The 20,777-nt window shown below is 41.9% G+C and overlaps 1 protein-coding gene across 3 annotated transcripts in view; it reads left to right on the top strand.

Moving 5' to 3' along the window:
• The window catches only part of Start1 (Steroidogenic acute regulatory protein-like), a 205,624-nt gene that overhangs the window by 2,256 nt on the left and 182,591 nt on the right, over window positions 1-20,777 (top strand). For all 3 annotated transcript variants that reach the window (XM_071664913.1, XM_071664911.1, XM_071664912.1), the window contains exon 2: window positions 13,025-13,103. In XM_071664913.1, coding sequence (XP_071521014.1) covers window positions 13,073-13,103 — 31 coding nt within the window. In that variant the 5' untranslated portion in view covers window positions 13,025-13,072. The remainder of the gene's footprint in view (window positions 1-13,024; window positions 13,104-20,777) is intronic.

The following is a 20,777-nucleotide window of genomic DNA, read 5'->3' as shown; positions in this document are numbered from 1 at the left end:
GCTGTGGTTTCGGTGCATTATACATGGCAGCTAGAGACTGAGTGTGAACGAATGTGGCCTTTATTGTCTTTTCCTAGCAAAATAAAATTTTTTTATATTTATTTTGCTTTGTCGCTGTCTCCCGCGTTTGCGAGGTAGCGCAAGGAAACAGACGAAAGAAATGGCACAACCCACCCCCATACACAATGTACACACACACACGCCCACACACGCAAATACACATACCTATACATCTCAATGTACACATATATATACACACACAGACACATACATATATACCCATGCACACAATTCACACTGTCTGCCCCTATTCATTCCCTTCGCCACCTCGTCACACATGGAATACCATCCCCCTCCCCCCTCATGTGTGCGAGGTAGCACTAGGAAAAGACAACAAAGGCCCCATTCGTTCACACTCAGTCTCCAGCTGTCACGCAGTAATGCCCGAAACCACAGCTCCCTTTCCACATCCAGGCCCCACACAACTTTCCATGGTTTACCCCAGACGCTTCACATGCCCTGATTCAATCCACTGACAGCACGTCAACCCCGGTATACCACATCGATCCAATTCGCTCTATTCCTTCCCCGCCTTTCACCCTCCTGCATGTTCAGGCCCCGATCACTCAAAATCTTTTTCACTCCATCTTTCCACCTCCAATTTGGTCTCCCAGTTCTCCTCGTTCCCTCCACATCTGACACATATATCCTCTTTGTCAATCTTTCCTCACTCATTCTCTCCATGTGCCCAAACCATTTCAAAACTCCCTCTTCTGCTCTCTCAACCACGCTCTTTTTATTTCCACACATCTCTCTTACCCTTACATTACTTACTCGATCAAACCACCTCACACCACACATTGTCCTCAAACATCTCATTTCCAGCACATCTACCCTCCTGCACACAACTCTATCCATAGCCCACGCCTCGCAACCATACAACATTGTTGGAACCACTATTCCTTCAAACATACCCATTTTTGCTTTCCGAGATAATGTTCTCGACTTCCACACATTCTTCAAGGCTCCCAGGATTTTTGCCCCCTCCCCCACCCTATGATCCACTTCCGCTTCCATGGTTCCATCCGCTGCCAGATCCACTCCCAGATATCTAAAACACTTTAATTCCTCCAGTTTTTCTCCATTCAAACTCACCTCCCAATTGACTTGACCCTCAACCCTACTGTACCTAATAACCTTGCTCTTATTCACATTTACTCTTAACTTTCTTCTTTCACACACTTTACCAAACTCAGTCACCAGCTTCTGCAGTCTCTCACATGAATCAGCCACCAGTGCTGTATCATCAGCGAACAACAACTGACTCACTTCCCAAGCTCTCTCATCCAGAACAGACTTCATACTTGCCCCTCTTTCCAAAACTCTTGCATTCACCTCCCTAACAACCCCATCCATAAACAAATTAAACAACCATGGAGACATCACACACCCCTGCCTGCAAACCTACATTCACTGAGAACCATCACTTTCCTCTCTTCCTACACTTACACATGCCTTACATCCTCGATAAAAATCTAAATATTTTTTTTTTTTTTTTTGCTTTGTCGCTGTCTCCCGTGTTTGCGAGGTAGCGCAAGGAAACAGATGAAGGAAATGGCCCAACCCACCCCCATACACATGTATATACATATGTCCACACACGCAAATATACATACCTACACAGCTTTCCATGGTTTACCCCAGACGATTCACATGCCCTGATTCAATCCACTGACAGCACGTCAACCCTGGTATACCACATCGATCCAATTCACTCTATTCCTTGCCCTCCTTTCACCCTCCTGCATGTTCAGGCCCCGATCACACAAAATCTTTTTCACTCCATCTTACCACCTCCAATTTGGTCTCCCACTTCTCCTCGTTCCCTCCACCTCCGACACATATATCCTCTTGGTCAATCTTTCCTCACTCGTTCTCTCCATGTGCCCAAACCATTTCAAAACACCCTCTTCTGCTCTCTCAACCACTCTCTTTTTATTTCCACACATCTCTCTTACCCTTACGTTACTTACTCGATCAAACCACCTCACACCACACATTGTCCTCAAACATCTCATTTCCAGCACATCCATCCTCCTGCGCACAACTCTATCCATAGCCCACGCCTCGCAACCATACAACATTGTTGGAACCACTATTCCTTCGAACATACCCATTTTTGCTTTCCGAGATAATGTTCTCGACTTCCACACATTCTTCAAGGCTCCCAGGATTTTTGTCCCCTCCCCCACCCTATGATCCACTTCCGCTTCCATGGTTCCATCCACTGCCAGATCCACTCCCAGATATCTAAAACACTTTAATTCCTCCAGTTTTTCTCCATTCAAACTTACCTCCCAATTGACTTGACCCTCAACCCTACTGTACCTAATAACCTTGCTCTTATTCACATTTACTCTTAACTTTCTTCTTTCACACACTTTACCAAACTCAGTCACCAGCTTCTGCAGTTTCTCACATGAATCAGCCACCAGTGCTGTATCATCAGCGAACAACAACTGACTCACTTCCCAAGCTCTCTCATCCACAAGAGACTTCATACTTGCCCCTCTTTCCAAAACTCTTGCATTTACCTCCCTAACAACCCCATCCATAAACAAATTAAGCAACCATGGAGACATCACACACCCCTGCCGCAAACCTACATTCACTGAGAACCAATCACTTTCCTCTCTTCCTACACGTACACATGCCTTACATCCTCGATAAAAGCTTTTCACTGCTTCTAACAACTTGCCTCCCACACCATATATTCTTAATACCTTCCACAGAGCATCTCTATCAACTCTATCATATGCCTTCTCCAGATCCATAAATGCTACATACAAATCCATTTGCTTTTCTAAGTATTTCTCACATACATTCTTCAAAGCAAACACCTGATCCACACATCCTCTAACATTTCTGAAACCACACTGCTCTTCCCCAATCTGATGCTCTGTACATGCCTTCACCCTCTCAATCAATACCCTCCCATATAATTTACCAGGAATACTCAACAAACTTATACCTCTGTAATTTGAGCACTCACTCTTATCCCCTTTGCCTTTGTACGATGGCACTATGCACGCTTTCCGCCAACCCGCAGGCACCTCACCATGAATCATACATACATTAAATAACCTTACCAACCAGTCAATAATACAGTCACCCCCTTTTTTAATAAATTCCACTGCAATACCATCCAAACCTGCTGCCTTGCCGGCTTTCATCTTCCGCAAAGCTTTTACTACCTCTTCTCTGTCTACCAAATCATTTTCCCTAACCCTCTCACTTTGCACACCACTTCGACCAAAACACCCTATATCTGCCACTCTATCATCAAACACATTGAACAAACCTTCAAAATACTCACTCCATCTCCTTCTCACATCACCACTACTTGTTATCACCTCCCCATTTGCGCCCTTCACTGAAGTTCCCATTTGCTCCCTTGTCTTACGCACTTTATTTACCTCCTTCCAGAACATCTTTTTATTCTCCCTAAAATTTAATGATACTCTCTCACCCCAACTCTCATTTGCCCTCTTTTTCATCTCTTGCACCTTTCTCTTGACCTCCTGCCTCTTTCTTTTATACATCTCCCACTCAATTTCATTTTTTCCCTGCAAAAATCGTCCAAATGCCTCTCTCTTCTCTTTCACTAATAATCTTACTTCTTAATCCCACCACTCACTACCCTTTCTAATCAACCCACCTCCCACTCTTCTCATGCCACAAGCATCTTTTGCGCAATCCATCACTGATTCCCTAAATACATCCCATTCCTCCCCCACTCCCCTTACTTCCATTGTTCTCACCTTTTCTCCATTCTGTACTCAGAATATATATATATAATATATATATATATATCTTTCTTTCTTTTAAAATATTCGCCATTTCCCGTGTTAGCGAGGTAGCGTTAGGAACAGAGGACTGGGCCTTTTTTGGAATATCCTCACCTGGCCCCCTCTGTTCCTTCTTTTGGAAAAAAGAAAAAAAGCGAGAGGGGAGGATTTCCAGCCCCTCCCTCCCTCCCCTTTTAGTCGCTTTCTACGACACGCAGGGAATACATGGGAAGTATTCTTAATCCCCTATCCCCAGGGAGACAGCGACAAAGTATAATAAATAAATATATATATTGAATCAAGGCATGTGAAGCGTCTGGGGTAAACCATGGAAAGCTGTGTAGGTATGTATATTTGCGTGTGTGGACGTATGTATATACATGTGTATGGGGGGGGTTGGGCCATTTCTTTCGTCTGTTTCCTTGCGCTACCTCGCAAACGCGGGAGACAGCGACAAAGTATAAAAAAAAAAAAAAATATATATATATATATATATATATATATATATATATATATATATATATATATATATATATATTTTTTCTTTTTTTTTTTGCTTTGTCGCTGTCTCCCGCGTTTGCGAGGTAGCGCAAGGAAACAGACGAAAGAAATGGCCCAACCCACCCCCATACACATGTATATACATACGTCCACACACGCAAATATACATACCTACACAGCTTTCCATGGTTTACCCCAGACGCTTCACATGCCTTGATTCAATCCACTGACAGCACGTCAACCCCTGTATACCACATCGCTCCAATTCACTCTATTCCTTGCCCTCCTTTCACCCTCCTGCATGTTCAGGCCCCGATCACACAAAATCTTTTTCACTCCATCTTTCCACCTCCAATTTGGTCTCCCTCTTCTCCTCGTTCCCTCCACCTCCGACACATATATCCTCTTGGTCAATCTTTTCTCACTCATTCTCTCCATGTGACCAAACCATTTCAAAACACCCTCTTCTGCTCTCTCAACCACGCTCTTTTTATTTCCACACATCTCTCTTACCCTTACGTTACTTACTCGATCAAACCACCTCACACCACACATTGTCCTCAAACATCTCATTTCCAGCACATTCATCCTCCTGCGCACAACTCTATCCATAGTCCACGCCTCGCAACCATACAACATTGTTGGAACCACTATTCCTTCAAACATACCCATTTTTGCTTTCCGAGATAATGTTCTCGACTTCCACACATTCTCCAAGGCTCCCAGAATTTTCGCCCCCTCCCCCACCCTATGATCCACTTCCGCTTCCATGGTTCCATCCGCTGCCAGATCCACTCCCAGATATCTAAAACACTTCACTTCCTCCAGTTTTTCTCCATTCAAACTCACCTCCCAATTGACTTGACCCTCAACCCTACTGTACCTAATAACCTTGCTCTTATTCACATTTACTCTTAACTTTCTTCTTTCACACACTTTTACCAAACTCAGTCACCAGCTTCTGCAGTTTCTCACATGAATCAGCCACCAGCGCTGTATCATCAGCGAACAACAACTGACTCACTTCCCAAGCTCTCTCATCCCCAACAGACTTCATACTTGCCCCTCTTTCCAAAACTCTTGCATTCACCTCCCTAACAACCCCATCCATAAACAAATTAAACAACCATGGAGACATCACACACCCCTGCCGCAGACCTACATTCACTGAGAACCAATCACTTTCCTCTCTTCCTACACGTACACATGCCTTACATCCTCGATAAAAACTTTTCACTGCTTCTAACAACTTGCCTCCCACACCATATATTCTTAATACCTTCCACAGAGCATCTCTATCAACTCTATCATATGCCTTCTCCAGATCCATAAATGCTACATACAAATCCATTTGCTCTTCTAAGTATTTCTCACATACATTCTTCAAAGCAAACACCTGATCCACACATCCTCTACCACTTCTGAAACCACACTGCTCTTCCCCAATCTGATGCTCTGTACATGCCTTCACCCTCTCAATCAATACCCTCCCATATAATTTGCCAGGAATACTCAACAAACTTATACCTCTGTAATTTGAGCACTCACTCTTATCCCCTTTGCCTTTGTACAACGGCACTATGCACGCATTCCGCCAATCCTCAGGCACCTCACCATGAGTCATACATACATTAAATGTGAAAGATGTGAAAAAATGAGAGATAGGTAGTATGTTTGAAGAAAGGAACCTGGATGTTTTGGCTCTGAGTGAAACGAAGCTCAAGGGTAAAGGGGAAGAGTGGTTTGGGAATGTCTTGGGAGTAAAGTCAGGGGTTAGTGAGAGGACAAGAGCAAAGGAAGGAGTAGCAGTACTCCTGAAACAGGAGTTGTGGAAGTATGTGATAGAATGTAAGAAAGTAAATTCTCGATTGATATGGGTAAAACTGAAAGTTGATGGAGAGAGATGGGTGATTATTGGTGCATATGCACCTGGGCATGAGAAGAAAGATCATGAGAGGCAAGTGTTTTGGGAGCAGCTGAATGAGTGTGTTAGTGGTTTTGATGCACGTGACCGGGTTATAATGTTGGGTGATTTGAATGCAAAGGTGAGTAATGTGGCAGTTGAGGGAATAATTGGTATACATGGGGTGTTCAGTGTTGTAAATGGAAATGGTGAAGAGCTTGTAGATTTGTGTGCTGAAAAAGGACTGATGATTGGGAATACCTGGTTTAAAAATCGAGATATACATAAGTATACTTATGTAAGTAGGAGAGATGGCCAGAGAGCGTTATTGGATTACGTGTTAATTGACAGGCGCGCGAAAGAGAGACTTTTGGATGTTAATGTGTTGAGAGGTGCAACTGGAGGGATGTCTGATCATTATCTTGTGGAGGCTAAGGTGAAGATTTGTATGGGTTTCCAGAAAAGAAGAGTGAATGTTGGGGTGAAGAGGGTGGTGAGAGTAAGTGAGCTTGGGAAGGAGACTTGTGTGAGAAGTACCAGGAGAGACTGAGTACAGAATGGAAAAAGGTGAGAACAATGGAAGTAAGGGGAGTGGGGGAGGAATGGGATGTATTTAGGGAATCAGTGATGGATTGCGCAAAAGATGCTTGTGGCATGAGAAGAGTGGGAGGTGGGTTGATTAGAAAGGGTAGTGAGTGGTGGGATGAAGAAGTAAGAGTATTAGTGAAAGAGAAGAGAGAGGCATTTGGACGATTTTTGCAGGGAAAAAATGAAATTGATTGGGAGACGTATAAAAGAAAGAGACAGGAGGGCAAGAGAAAGGTGCAAGAGGTGAAAAAGAGGGCAAATGAGAGTAGGGGTGAGAGAGTATCATTAAATTTTAGGGAGAATAAAAATATGTTCTGGAAGGAGGTAAATAAAGTGCGTAAGACAAGGGAGCAAATGGGAACTTCAGTGAAGGGCGCAAATGGGGAGGTGATAACAAGTAGTGGCGATGTGAGAAGGAGATGGAGTGAGTATTTTGAAGGTTTGTTGAATGTGTTTGATGATAGAGTGGCAGATATAGGGTGTTTTGGTCGAGGAGGTGTGCAAAGTGCGAGGGTTGGGGAAAATGATTTGGTAAGCAGAGAAGAGGTAGTAAAAGCTTTGCGGAAGATGAAAGCCGGCAAGGCAGCAGGTTTGGATGGTATTGCAGTGGAATTTATTAAAAAAGGGGGTGACTGTATTGTTGACTGGTTGGTAAGGTTATATATATATATATATATATATATATATATATATATATATATATATATATATATATATATATATCTTTCAAACTATTCGCCATTTCCCGCGTTAGCGAGGTAGCGTTAAGAACAGAGAACTGGGCCTTTAAGGGAATATCCTCACCTGGCCCCCTTCTGTATTCCTTCTTTTGGAAAATTAAAAAAAAATAATAAGAGGGGAGGATTTCCAGCCCCCTGCTCCCTCCCCTTTTAGTCGTCTTCTACGACACGCAGGGAATACGTGGGAAGTATTCTTTCTCCCCTATCCCCAGGGATATTCATATACATATAAACATATTCATGCTTGTTTGTCTTCATTCTCGGTACCATCCCACCTCACAGGAAACACGAAAAAAGGCTATATCCACTCACACTCATTCTCAAGCTGTTGTGTAATGCACCAAAACCACAGCTCCCTATCCAGGTCCCACAGGCCTCTCCATGGTTTATTCCGGATACTTCACATGCCCTAGTTCAGTCCATTGACAACATGTCGACCCGAAGTAAACCACATCATTCCAAACCATTCTATTTTTTGCACGCATTTCACCATTCTGCATGTTCAGGCCCCAATTGCTCAGAATCGTTTTCACTCCATTCTTCCCACTCCAATTTGGTCTCCCACTTCTCCTCGTTCCCTCCTCTCTGACACATATCTTCTTGGTCAATCTTTCCTCACTCATTCTCTCCATGTGACCGAACCATTTCAAAACACCCTCTTCTGCTCTCTCAACCACACTCTTTTTATTACCACACCTCTCTCTCACCCTATTATTACTTACTCAATCAAACCACCTCACATCTCATATTGTCCTCAAACATCTCATTTCCAGCACATCCACCCTCCTCCACACAACTCTATCTATAGCCTATGCCTTGCAACCATATAACATTGACGGAACCACGATCCCTTCAAACATACCCATTTTTGCTTTCTGAGATAATGTTCTCGACTTCCACACATTTTTCAACGCTCCCAGAACTTTTGCCCCCTCCCCCACCCTATGATCCAATTCCGCTTCCTTGGTTCCATCCGCTGCCAGATCCACTCCCAGATATCTAAAACACTTCACTTCCTCCAGTTTTTCTCCATTCAAACTCACCTCCCAATTGAATTGACCCTCAACCCTACTGTACCTAATAACCTTGCTCTTATTCACATTTACTCTTAACTTTCTTCTTTCACACACTTTACCAAACTCAGTCACCAGCTTCTGCAGTTTCTCACATGAATCAGCCACCAGCGCTGTATCATCAGCGAACAACAACTGACTCACTTCCCAAGCTCTCTCATCCCCAACAGACTTCATACTTGCCCCTCTTTCCAAAACTCTTGCATTCACCTCCCTAACAACCCCATCCATAAACAAATTAAACAACCATGGAGACATCACACACCCCCGCCGCAAACCTACATTCACTGAGAACCAATCACTTTCCTCTCTTCCTACACGTACAAATGCCTTACATCCTCGATATATATATATATATATATATATATATATATATTGTTTTTTTTTTAACTTTCCAAGAGAAGGAACAGAGAAGGGGGCCAGGTGAGGATATTCCCTCAGAGGCCCAGTCCTCTGCTCTTAACGCTACCTTGCTAATGCGGGAAATGGTGAATAGTTTGAAAGATATATATCATATATATATATCATACTTAGTCACTGTCTGTCGCATTAGCGAGGTAGCTCATGGAAACACGAAAGAATGGCCCAATCCATTCACATACACATATATATACAACACTTATCCCTCGGGATAGGGGAGAAAGAATACTTCCCGTGAATTCCCTGCATGGCGTAGAAAGTGTCTAAAGGGGATGGCAGCAGGGGGCTAGAAACACTCCCTTCCTTGTATTTTGATTTTTTGAAAGGGTAAACAGAAGAAGGAGTCATGTGGGGAGTGCTCATCCTCCTTGAAGGCCTATGTTTCGGTGTCTAAATGTGTGTCGATGTAATCTTTTGTCCGTTTCCTTGCGCTGCCTTGCTAATGCTGGAGACAGCAACTTAGTATAATAAAATATATATAACTTGCCACTCAACCCTAGCGAAAGGTAGCACTAGGAAAAGACAACACAGACCATATTCGTTCACACTCAGTCTCTAGCTGTCGTGTAATGCACCAAAACCACAGCTCCCTTTCCACATCCAGGCCCCACAAAACTTTCCATGGTTTACCTCAGATGCTGCACGTGCCCTGGCTCAATCCATTGGTAGCACGTCGACCCCGGTATACCACATTGTTCCAATTCACTCTATTTCTTGTATGCCTTTCGCTCTCCTATATGTTGAAGCTCCAATCTCTCAATATCTTTTTCACTCCATCCTTCAACCTCCAATTTCGTCTCCCACTCCTCATTTCCTCCACCTCTGACACATATATCCTCTTTGTCAATCTTTCCTCACTCATTCCCTCTATGTGACCAAAGCATTTCAATACACCCTTTTCTGATCTCTCAACCATCCTTTTTTATTACCACACATCTCTCTTACCCTTTCATTACTTATTCGATCAAACCACTTCAGACCACATTTTGTCTTCAAACATTTCATTTCCAACACATCCACCCTTCTCCGCACAACCCTATTTATAACCCATGCCTCGCAACCATATAACATTGTTGGAACCACTATTCCTGTAAACATGCCCATTTTTGCTCTCCAAGATAACATTCTCGCCTTCCACACATTCTTCAGCGCTCCCAGAACCTTAGCCCCTTCCCCACCCCGTGACTCGCTTCCACTTCCATGGTTCCATCCACTGCTAAATCCACTCTCAGATATCTAAAACACTTCACTTCCTCCAGTTTTTCTCCATTCAATCTTACCTCCCAATTTTCTTGTCCCTCAGCCCTACTGAACCTAATAATATTGCTCTTATTCTTATTTACTCTCAGCTTTCTTCTTTCACACACTTTACCAAACTCAGTCACCAACTTCTGCAGTTTCTCTGTCGAATCAGCCACCAGTGTTGTATCATCAGTGAACAACAAGTGTCTCACTTTCCAAGCCCTCTCATCCCTAACAGACTGCATACTCGTCCCTCTCTCCAAAACTCGCATTTACCTCCTTGACCACCTCATCCATAAACAAGTTAAACAACCATGGAGATATCACGCACCCTTGCCGCAAACCGACATTCACTGGGAACCAATCACTTTCCTCTCTTCCTACTCCTACACATGCCTTACATCCTTGATGAAAACTTTTCACTGCTTCTAGCAACTTACATTCCAGTCCATATACTCTTAAAACCTTCCACAAAGCATTTGTATCAACCCTATCATATGCCTTCTCCAGATCCATAAGTGCTACATACAAATCCATTTTATTTGCTAAGAACTTCTCACATGAATTCTTTATAGCAAACACCTGATCCACACACATCCTCTACCACTTTTGAAACCACACTTTCCCCAGTCTGATGCTCTTTACATGCCTTCACTTACTCAGTCAATACCCCCCATATAATTTCCCAGGAATACTCAACAAACTTATACCTCTGTAGCTTGAACACACCTTTATCCCCTTTGCCTTTGTACAATGGCACTATGCATGCATTTTGCCAATTTTCAGGCACTTCACCATGGTCCATACATACAGTAAATATCCTTACCAACCAATTAACAACACAGTCACCCCTTTTGTTTTGTATAATCCACTGCAATGCCATACAAACTTGCCGCCTTTCCGGATTTCATTTTCTGCTATGCTTTCACTACCTTTTCTCTGTTCACGAAATCATTCTCCCTGACCCTCTCACTTTGTACACCACCCCAACCCAAACACCCTATATCTGCCACTCTTATCATCAAACACATTCAACAGACCTTCAAAATACTCACTCCATCACTGTCTGTTATCGCTTCCCCACTTGCTCCCTTCGCCAATGTTCACATTTGTTCTCTTGTCTTACGCACGTTATTTACCTCCTTCCAAAACATATTCTTATCCTCCCTAAAATTTAATGATACTCTCTCACCCCAACTTTCATTTGCCCTCTTTTTCAACTCTTGCACCTTTCTCTTGACCTCTTGTCACTTTCTTTTATACATCTCCCAGGCATTTGCACTACTTCCCTGCAAATATCATTCAAGTGCCTCTTTTTCTCTTTAACAATCTTACTTCTTTATCCCACCACTGAATACCCTTTCTAATTGGCCCTCCTCCCACCTTTCTCATTCCACATGCATCTTTTGCACAAGCCATCATTGCTTCCTTAAATACATCCCATTCCTCACCCACTCGCCTCACGTCATTTCCTGTCACCTTTTGCCGTTTTACTCTCAATTTCAATTTCTCCTGATACTTCCTCACACAAGTCTCCTTTCTGAGCTCACTTACACCACTCTCTTCTCCCCAACATTTTCTCTTCTTTTCTGAAAGCCTGTACAAATCTTCACATTTGCCTCCACCAGATAGTGGTCAGACATCCCTCCAGCTGCCCCTCTCAGCACTTTGATATCCAAAAGTTTCTCCTTTACACACCTATCAAATAAGACAGTCCAATGATGCCCTTTGACCATCTGTCCTACTCACATACATTTACTTTTAAGCCAGGTATTCCTAATCACCAGTCTTTTTTCAGCACACAAATCCACAAGCTCTTCACCATTTCCATTTACGAGACTGAACACCTCATGTACACCAGTTATACCCTCAACTGCCTTATTATTCACCTTCGCATTTAAATCACCCATCACTATAATCCGGTCTTGTGCATCATAGCTGCTAATACACTCACTCTACTGCTCCCAAAACACTTGCCTCTGATGATCTTTCTTCTCATGACCAGGTGCATATGCACCAATAATCACCCATATCTCTCCACCCACTTTCAGGTTTACCCACAATAATCTATAATATACTTTCTTACACTCTATCATGTACCCCCTCAACTCTGCTTCAGGGTTGTATGGAGGAGGGTGGATGTGTTGGAGGTGAAACGTTTGAGGAAAATATGTGGTGTGAGGTAGTTTGATCAAGTAAGTAATGTAAGGGTAAGAAAGATGTGTGGAAATGAAAAGAGTATGGTTGAGAGAGCAGAAGAGGGTGTGTTGAAATGGTTTGGACATATGGAGAGAATGAGTGAGGAAAGATTGACAAAGAGGATATATGTGTCAGAGGTGGAGGGAATAAGGAGAAGCAGGAGACCAAATTGGAGATGGAAGAATGGAGTGGAAAAGATTTGAGTGATTAGGGCCCAAATATGCAGGAGGATTACAAGTGTGCAAGGAGTAAAGTGAATTGGAACTATTTGGTATACCAGGGCCGACATGGTGTCAATGGACTCTTGTTTGTATTAATAATGGCTAGATATCCTAGTGTTTGTTTCTATAATGGCTGGATATCCTAGTAATGATGTTTTAGAAGTAAGTTTTAAGTGTAATGATGCATTTTTTTTAACTAGAATTGGTATGGGCTGCCTCTACTAATTTTTTTAATTTTTACAGGTTCACCATATTTATTGTTTAATGATTTGACCTTTTTTTTTTACAGGGAATTAAATTCTAAGCTGATATTAACAACTTGCAAGACTGAGCAACTATGTCTCGACATGGACACATGGCATCTTTTGGTAATATATTATTTTGCATGTTTGACTGGTGTTTACTACAGTTTAGAATAATTTTCCTTCTAGGTATCTCTCATGATGGTAGTAGTTGGTAGGCAGCCATGACTAGGGAGGTATATAACTGGTACTGCAATGGGTAGCAGGGGGATTAGTTACGGCTGCATAGTGAGCGAGCACTTCAATAGTTGTCACATTGTACTCCCCTGACCCAGGTAGTTGTCTTTTCTTTCTGCTCACCACACTTGGACTGGTTGCATTTTGTCCACAAACTTAAAATCTTTCCATGTCACACATAACGCTTGACAACACTTAACTCACACAGCTCATTCTTCTTACCTCTAGATTTTCCTGTGATGAGCACTAAGTGCTTGCCCTTCTTTTTGGCAAAAAGGTAGAAGTACAGTAATAGAATTAGTAGGTAGGAACATAATGTGGAAGTAGTTGGTAGGAAAATTAGATAGGAGCCTTTGGAAACATTGTGCTAGAGTTGCCATCTGCCAGTTGTTTGTTAAGGGTGAGGCACTAAAAGGTTAAGAAGTGGTACTGAAGTTCAGTTATGGAGACTTTTTCCTTAGCCACCCATCAGAGGGAATTCCAGAAGGGATTGGACATCAGAGATAAAGATAGATAAATAGGTATCTCTTATATGAGAATGATAAAGAAATACACTGTATTTTCAGAACTCTTTGAATTAAGCTCATCAAGGGTGATAAAGAAATACTTGTTAGTGTCTCCTGGGTAGCCATGTATGATTATAACATAGATAATTCTAATTTTATTTTTATTTTTTTTTTATTGTACTTTGTCGCTGTCTCCTGCGTTAGGGAGGTAGTGCAAGGAAACAGACGAAAGAATGGCCCAACCCACCCACATACACATGTATATACATACACGTCCACACACGCATGTATACATACCTATACATCTCAACGTATACATATATATACACACACAGACATATACATATATACACATGTACATAATTCATACTGTCTGCCCTTACTCATTCCCGTCGCCACCCCGTCACTCATGAAATGACAACCCCTCCCCGCGCATGTGCACGAGGTAGCACTAGGAAAAGACTACAAAGGCCACATTCGTTCACGCTTAGTCTCTAGCTGTCATGTATAATGCACCGAAACCATATCTCTCTTTCCACATCCAGGCCCCTTACAACTTTCCATGGTTTACCCCAGACGCTCCACATGCTGTGGTTCAATCCATTGACAGCACGTCGACCCCGGTATACCACATCGTTCCAATTCACTCTATTCCTTGCACGCCTTTCACCCTCCTGCATGTTTCAGGCCCTGATCACTCAGAATCTTTTTCACTCCATCTTTCCACCTCCAATTTGGTCTCCCACTTCTCCTCGTTCCCTCTACCTCTGACACATATATCCTCTTTGTCAATCTTTCCTCACTCATTCTCTCCATGTGACCAAACCATTTCAAAACACCCTCTTCTGCTCTCTCATCAACACTCTTTTTATTACCACACATCTCTCTTACCCTTTCATTACTTACTCAATCAAACCACTTCACACCACATATTGTCCTCAAACATCTCATTTCCAACACATCGACCCTCCTCTGCACAACTTTATAGCCCATGCCTCGCAACCATATAACATTATCGGAACCACTATTCCTTCAAACATACCCATTTTTGCTTTCCGAGATAACGTTCTTGCATTCCACACATTTTTCAACGCTCTCAGAACTTTCGCCCCCTCCCCCACCCTATGACTCACTTCCGCTTCCATGGTTCTATCTGCTCCCAAATCCACTCCCAGATGTCTAAAACACTTCACTTCCTCCAGTTTTTCTCCATTCAAACTTACCTCCCAATTGACTTGTTCCTCAACCCTACTGTACCTAACAACCTTGCTCTTATTCACATTTACTCTCAGCCTTCTTCTTTCACACACTTTACCAAACTCAGTCACCAGTTTCTGCAGTTTCTCACCTGAATCAGCCACCAGCGCTGTATCATCAGTGAACAACAACTGACTCACTTCCCAAGCTCTCTCATCCATAACAGAATGCATACTTGCCCCTCTCTCCAAAAGTTTTGCATTCACCTCCCTAACAAGCCCATCCATAAACAAATTAAACAACCATGGAGACATCACACACCCTTGCCACAAACCTGCATTCACTGAGAACCAGTCACTTTCCTCTCTTCCTACTCGTACACATGCCTTACATCCTCGATAAAAACTTTTCTCTGCTTCTAACAACTTACCTCCCACACCGTATATTCATAATACCTTCCACAGAGCATCTCTATCAACTCTATCATATGCCTTCTCCAAATCCATAAATGCTACATACAAATCCATTTGCTTTTCTAAGTATTCCTCACATACATTTTTCAAAGCAAACACCTGATCCACACATCCTCTACCGCTTCTGAAACCACACTGCTCTTCTCCAGTCTGATGCTTTGTACATGCCTTCACCCTCTCAATCGATACCCTCCCATATAATTTCCCAGGAATACTCAACAAACTTATACCTGTGTAATTTGAACACTCACTTTTATCCTCTTTGCCTTTGTACAGTGGCACTACGCAAGCATTTCGTCAATCCTCAGGCACCTCACCATGAGTCATACATACGTTAAATAACCTTGCCAACCAGTCAACAACACTGTCACCCCTTTTTAGTAAATTCCACTGCAATACCATCCAAACCCGCTGCCTTGCCGGCTTTCATCTTTTGCAAAGCTTTTACTATCTCTTCTCTGTTTGCCAAATCATTCTCCCTAACCCCTCTCGTTTTGCACACCACCTCGACCAAAACACCCTATATCTGCCACTCTATCATCAAACACATTCAACAAACTTTCAAAATACTCACTCCATCTCCTTCTCACATCACCACTACTTGTAATCACCCCATTAACCCCCTTCACTGATGTTCCCATTTGTTCCCTTGTCTTTTGCACTTTATTTACCTCCTTCCAAAACATCTTTTTATTCTCCCTAAAATTTGATGTTACTCTCTCACCCCAACTCTCATTTGCCCTCTTTTTCACCTCTTGCACCTTTTCTTGACCTCCTGCCTCTTTGTTTTATACATCTCCCACTCATCTGCATTATTTCCTTGCAAAAATTGTCCAAATGCCTCTCTCTTCTCTTTCACTAATAATCTTACTTCTTCATCCCACCACTCACTACCCTTGCTAATCTGCCCATCTCCCACGCTTCTCATGCCACAAGCATCTTTTGCGCAAGTCATCACTACTTCCCTAAATACAACCCATTCCTCCCCAACTCCCCTTATGTCCTTTGTTCTCACCTTTTTCCAATCTGTACTCAGTCTCTCCTGGTATTTCCTCACACAAGTCTCCTTCCCAAGCTCACTTACTCTCACCACTCTCTTTACCCCAACATTCTCTCTTCTTTTCTGAAAACCTCTACAAATCTTCACCTTTGCCTCCACAAGATAATGATCAGATATCCCTCCAGTTGCACCTCTCAGCACATTAACATCCAAAAATTACATAGCATTAAATAATCTTGCAAAAATGTTCACTCCCAAGTACAGGTAATAGTTAACCTGTTTTTTTTTATTTTTCTGGCTGACATGTAGGGATTAATCAGAAATAGGAAACACAAAATCAGGAAGAGAACCCCCACCCACCCAATTCAAGATTGAAGGGGAAAAAGAAGATAAACTGCAATTTCTTGATGTGTTTATAACTAGGGAATCTGATCACTTGTCTTTCAAGATCTACTGGAAGTCTACCAACTCTGAGAGCTGTATTCAGTATTTTTCATGACATGATTCATCTGTAAGAGTGTTTGTACTTTTATGTTTTTAAGAGCATTATGGATATGTGGTCCCATAAGTCTGGTAGATGAAAGACATATCTTTAGGCAGATATGTTATGCTAAGTAGTTTATGAATATGGCTTACTGGAAAGCGAGGATGACATTTTATGCATCAAGTAACAAAAATGTGGAAAATGAAGATATATCCAAATGTTTAGTGGTGCCCTATTCTAACTTAGCTAGTGTAAGACAGGTACAAAAAAAAAAAAAAAACAGACACTGCTTTTAATGTTGCCTTCCAGTACAATAACACTATCAGTAAGACCTTAATGAAAAGTAGGCCAAATTATCTGAAAATTATGAGTGTGTACACCATTAGATGTGAATCATATAAAGATGTTTACATTCTTCAGACCAGTAAGACAGTTGTTGAAAGATGCAGTTGGCACTGTCATTCAGTACAAAGGTGATGACCACAAAAATGCCATTGCTATACACTGCCATGAAGATGATTACTTATATTTTACCCCCCTTCTGATTATGCTACCTGTAACATCATAGGTAGCAACGTCATTGAAGCTTTCTTAATTGTTCCTAGGTAACTTTAAAGCACATCTTATTATCAACCAAATCATTATGAAAGAATTATCAAGAAATGATAACATAAGAATAGTTGAACTCACATCTTACCTCCCCCTCCCCCCATGACAGCTAGAGACTGAGTGTGAACGAATGTGCCCTTTTTTTTTCTGTTTTCCTGGTGCTATAGAGATACATGTATACATGTATACATATTCATACTCGCTTGCCTTCATCCATTCGTGGTGCTACCCCACCCCATAGGAAAGAGCATTGCTACCCCCTGCTTCAGCGAGGTAGCACCAGGAAAACAGACAAAAAAGACCACGTTTGTTCACACTCGTCTCTAGCTTTCACGTGTAATGCACTGAAACTACAGCTCCCTATCCGCATCCAGGCCTCACAGACCTTTCCATGGTTTACCCCAGACGTTTTACATGCCCTGGTTCAGTCCATTGACAGCACGTTATCCCTGGTATACTACATCATTTCTATACACTCTATTCCTTGCACACTTCTCACCCTCCTGTATGCTCAGGCCCCGATTGCAATCTTTATCACTCCATCCCTCCACCTCCAATTTGGTCTCCTGCTTCTCCTTGTTCCCTTCACCTCTGACTCATATATCCTCTTTGTGACTCTTTCTTCTTTCATTTGCTCCATATGTCCAAACCATTTCAACACCCTCTTCTGCTCTCTCAGCCACACTTTTTATTTCCACACATCTTTCTTACCCTTTCATTACTTACTCGATGAAACCACCTCACATCACATATTGTCCTCAAACATTTCATTTCCAACGTACTGAACCTGATAACCTTGCTCTTATTCACATTTACTTTCAACTATCTCCCTTCACCTACTTTTCCAAACTCAGTCACCAACTTTGCTGTTTCTCACTTGAATCACCCACTAGAGCTGTATCATCGGCGAACAACAACTGACTCAGTTCGCAAGCCCTTTCATTCCCAACCGAGTGCATACTCCCCCCCCCTCTCCAAAACTCTTGCATTTACCTCCTTAACCACCCCATCCATAAACAAATTAAACAACCATGGGGACACATACACAGACCGACCTTCACTGGGAACCAATCACTCTCCTCACTTCCTGCTCGTGCACATGCCATACATCCTTGGTAAAAACTTTTCACTGCTTTTAGCAACATACCTCCCTCACCCTATACTCTAAAGACCTTCCACAAAGCATCTCTATCCACCCTATCATATGCCTTATCCAGATCCATAAATGCTACATACAAATACATCTGTTGGGGAAAAGAGAGTGGTTAGAGTAAGTGAGCTTGGAAAGGAGACATGTGTGAGGAAGTACCAGGAGAGATTGAGTGAAGAATGGCAAAAGGTGAGAGCAAATGACGTGAGGGGAATGGGTTGTATTTAGGGAGGCAGTGATTGCTTACGCAAAAGATGCATGTGACATGAGAAAGGTGGGAGGTGGGCAGATTAGAAAGGGTAGTGAGTGGTGGGGTGAAGAAGTAAAGTTGTTAGTGAAAGAGAAAAGTGAGGCATAGGCATGTTGATGATACTTGCAAGAAGTAGTGCAAATGACTGGGATATATATAAAGGAAAGCGGCAGGAGGTCAAGAGAAAGGTGCAAGGATTGAAAAAGAGGGCAAATAAACGTCGGGGTGAGAGAGTATCATTTGATTTTAGGGAGAGTGAAAAGATTTTTTGGAAGGAGGTTGATAGCGTACGTAAGACAAAAGAACAAATGGGAACATTGGTGAAGGGGGCAAGTGGGGAAGTAATAACAGGTAGTGACAAAGTGAGAAGGACATAGAATGAGTATTTTGAAGGTTTGTTGAATGTGTTTAATGATAGAGTGGCAGATATAAGGTGTTTTGGTCGGGGCAGTGTGCAGAGTGAGGGGGTTCGGGGAGAATGGTTTGGTAAAGAGAGAAAAGGTACTGAAAACTTTGCTGAAGATGAAATCTTGGAAGGCGGCGGGTTTGATGGTATTGCATTATTTATAAAAAAAAGGTAGAGATTGTGTTGATGGTTGGTTGGTAAGGATATTCAGTGTATGTATGGATCATGGTGAAGTGCCTGAGGATTGGCAGAATGCATGCATAGTGCCATTGTACAAAGGCAAAGGGGATAAAGGTGAATGTTCAAACTACAGAGGCATAAGTCTGTTGAGTATTCTTGGGAAATTATATGGGAGGGTATTGATTGAGAGGGTGAAGGCATGTATAGAGCATCAGATTGGGGAAGAGCAGTGTGGTTTCAGAAGTAGTAGAGGATGTATGAATCAAGTGTTTGCTTTGAAGAATGTATGTGAGAAATACTTAGGAAAACAGATGGATATATTTATTTATTTATTCATTTGTTATACCTAGTCACTGTCTCTTGTGTTAGCAAGGTAGCACAAGGAAACAGACGAAAGAATGGCCCAACCCACCCACATACACATGTATATACATAAACGCCCACACATGCACATGTACATACTATACATTCAATGTATACATACATATACATACACAGACATATACATAAATACACTTGTGCATATTCATACTTGCTGCTTTCATCCATTCCCATCACCACACCACCACACATGAAATGGAACCCCCTCCCCCCACGCGCACGAGGTAATGCTAGGAAAAGACAACAAAGGCCACATTCATTCACGCAAATATTCTAAAAGGTCATCAACTGGAACTTTAGTGAAAAGTGAGGAAACATCAAAGCTAACTAGTTTGAAATAAAAATAGATATTGTTTAGCTTGTTGACTAAATCTACATTGTTCATGATATTAGAATTTGATACCTTACCCACTAAAGTGCTTAATAAGGATATCTTACCTTCTAATGCAATTTGGTTTAGGTATGTAGATGATGTTCTTTGTGTTTGGCCAACAAATGAAAATTTACAAATATTTCTCCCCTTAACAATTTAGTACCTTCCATCAAATTTACTGTAGAAAATGAAAAGAATGGTATGTTACCATTTTTAGATTGCATGATCCATAGACAAGGAAACAAGTTTAAGTTTAGCATATACAGAAAACCCAACAATGTATGCTCATATATCCATTATTACTCATCTCAACATGACAGAGTTAAATTATCATCATTTCAATCTGTGTTCCCAAGGGCATTACGTATTTGCAGTCCAGAGTTTATTGATGATGAGTTTGAGAAGATATATTCTATTGGATCTAAGTTAAAGTACCCTAGATCTTTCATTGATAAATCCCTTAAGTTAGCAAAGAAATCATTTTATAGAGTTGAGCCCAAACCTCCCATTGACACTGAAGAATCTTTTAGTTCTCCCTTTTAATACTAATTTCA

The sequence above is a fragment of the Panulirus ornatus genome, chromosome 9 (genome assembly GCF_036320965.1).
Source record: "Panulirus ornatus isolate Po-2019 chromosome 9, ASM3632096v1, whole genome shotgun sequence".
Lineage (NCBI taxonomy): Eukaryota > Metazoa > Arthropoda > Malacostraca > Decapoda > Palinuridae > Panulirus > Panulirus ornatus.
The sequence above is the reverse complement of the archived record's forward strand: the minus strand, read 5'-3'. Positions and strand labels throughout refer to the sequence as shown.